We start from the raw sequence: 2,500 nt of genomic DNA, 5'->3' as shown, positions 1-2,500 counted from the left end.
CATGTCTTGAGGAGATAGCACTTTACCCAGTCAATTTGGTGCAGGTTTTTCATGTTTTTGGTGTCTCAATAGCATGGAGTGGGGAGCGGGGGATGTTCGAGGAGATTTCGATGAATCTCCCTTTAGAGGAAAGGCAAAATTCCTTTGGTACGTTTGGTTTTTGCTATTATGTGGGGGATTTGGCTTGAGAGGAATCTTAGAGTTTTTGGTGAGGGTGTGAAGTCAAAGGGAGAGTAGAGGTAGTTGATTAGGTTTAACGTCTCAACAAGTGCTTCTAAAGTACGGTTTTTTTTTTTTTTTTTTTTTTTTGCACAAGAGGTCCTTTTTGTTGCTTGTTAAACTTTTTCTGTAGGGCAGTTTTTTTTTTCCCCTTATGTATTTTTTCATTTCTCTTAAGGAAAGCTTGGTTTAGATCTTTGGCAATAGAAACCTGCATCCTCCTGAACCCAACTCCTATTCTTATCAAGCCAAATGTTTTATTCGACCACAAAGAAAACAGTGAGCCAAGAGAAATCCCTTATCTCAAGGACAGGAGTGTGAACAACACCTCCTGCAATGCATTGCTTATTTGGACTGATATTTTAATTTGATAACTCGATGATTATTTATCTTACATACATGAATGCTTAGGCTGCTGGTACTGTCCTGCTACAAGTCATTTTAACATTCGTTTTCTCATAGGGATTTTGAACATACCTTTGATGACCATTTGTTATTTTACCTGTAGTTTAACAATATAGAGAAATATCTTTACTTTTTTTATCATCTCTAATATTTATAATTTATTTTTCACTTTGTAATAGAAACCAAATGCCATTTTTATATTGAAGATTTTTGTTCAATCAAACACATTTTTTTAGAACATCCTACAACACTTCTCCAAAATTTTAATTAACACATTTATAATATTAAAAAGAATTAACCAGTTTGGATTTATTTTCTTTGAAAATTTGTGTCCAGACCAGAGACCCCCTAAGATTTTTAGTTTCTACCAAACATTATGTGAATCCTTCCTTAGCAAAATCAAGAGACGCCAACTTTATTAAATGCAAAAAAAAAAAAAAAAAAAATCAAAACGCAACAAATATGCAGATTAGAGCGAATAACAAGGGAATGCGTGACTTACGATTGTCCAAAGTTACTCTGCCCAAAAATGCTTGAAGTTCCAGCAAAACTACTTGAACCAACTAAGGGGTAAAAATAATCAAGTTAGTACATTAATGTAAAAGGTTTGAATGCTCAACAAAATGATTGGTCAGTTCTAATGAATGAGCTTACTTGGTTGAGTCTGAACCAGGTTGCTAAAAAAGGAAGTGGGTGCCTGTGCCTGTGCCTGTTGAAAAGGCATAGAGAAAGAGGCCTACAGTATCAATAAGTTAACAAATTGTTATTATATAAAAACTACAGATAACCAACACTACAATTTTCAAGTTACTATGAATTGAAACTATTAATTACAACAGAAGCCCTTAATCAATAATCATTACTAAGTTCACTGATCTTGAAGTGGAAAAAAAATCAAATCAGAGCCCAACTCATGAAGTGAACAAAAGAAAGTACACCAGAGAAGAAGAAATTGTGACAACTCCTGCACCTACCGAAGTAATATCAAGTGAAATGCCAAATATAAAATTTCATTATCATACACTTACATATTACTCTATGAAACTTTCTATTTCCATTTCTTCACACACAAGGAGGGAATATGGTGACATATAATTACATAAAAGTGATGAGACCTATTAATCAATGCACAATTGTCCAACCTGAAGAAAAGTGCAAGTAATATGGTAACATCAAAAAAGGCTACATACAGATGATTGACCAAAACCCATTGGATTGCTTGAAGTTAGGAGTGATGGCGAGCTTGAGAAAAGGTTCCCTCCAACCCCAGACGAAGGTTGACTAAACAAGCTGGGTTGTGAAAAGGGAGCACCAAAGGCTGAACCAGTCTGCCCAATTGAAGGTGCTGTGGATTGGAAAAGGGAAGATGATTGGGTATTACTAAAATTTAAGCTGGAAGGAAAAGTAAGATTTGTTCCAGGAGATGTAGTTGAACTAAAAGCAGGTTGTGAGGCAAGGGGTTGAGCGTTAGATGAACCAAATAAGGATGAGCTTCCAAATTGAGAGGTTGTTGATGATAGAAAAGATGATGATGTTGATGCAGCGGTCGTTGATGCAAATGGGTTTGATGAAGAGGATGGAGCAAATGCTGAAGAATTAAATGAAAATGTCGTTGAAGGTCCAAAAGTACCAAAACCAGAAGGTTTAGGTGCAAATGGATTGGTAGATGCGGCTGTAGAAAAAGGATTTGAACTTGATTGACTAAATGTTGAAGAAGCTAGAAGGTTAGGCTGTGCAGTAGAAACACCAAAGCCAACACCACCAGTAGACTGACCAGCAGGAAGAGGTCCTCCTGCAGAGCAAACATATTCAGAACTATTAATATCAGGGGCCAAACATTGTACATTTTTCAAAAAAAAAAAAAAAAAAAAAAAAA

The 2,500-nt window shown here is 35.6% G+C and overlaps 1 protein-coding gene across 3 annotated transcripts in view; it reads right to left on the bottom strand.

Annotated features, from left to right (window-relative positions):
• The window catches only part of LOC111459600 (nuclear pore complex protein NUP98A-like), a 12,542-nt gene that overhangs the window by 6,538 nt on the left and 3,504 nt on the right, over positions 1–2,500 (bottom strand). Inside the window, exons 6-8 of one of the 3 annotated variants that reach the window (XM_023102585.1) lie at positions 1,814–2,416; positions 1,279–1,338; positions 1,127–1,187 (exon numbers count right to left, since the gene is read on the bottom strand). In XM_023102585.1, the coding sequence (XP_022958353.1) occupies positions 1,127–1,187; positions 1,279–1,338; positions 1,814–2,416 (724 nt within the window). Of the gene's footprint in view, positions 1–1,126; positions 1,188–1,278; positions 1,361–1,813; positions 2,417–2,500 lie in introns of all 3 variants that reach the window. The other 2 variants (XM_023102584.1, XM_023102586.1) reach the window with 2 other exon arrangements.

This window comes from Cucurbita moschata, unplaced genomic scaffold (assembly GCF_002738365.1).
Source record: "Cucurbita moschata cultivar Rifu unplaced genomic scaffold, Cmos_1.0 Cmo_Scf00022, whole genome shotgun sequence".
Taxonomy (NCBI): Eukaryota; Viridiplantae; Streptophyta; class Magnoliopsida; order Cucurbitales; family Cucurbitaceae; genus Cucurbita; species Cucurbita moschata.
Note: the sequence above shows the minus strand (reverse complement) of the source record. Positions and strands in the feature narration are given on the sequence as shown.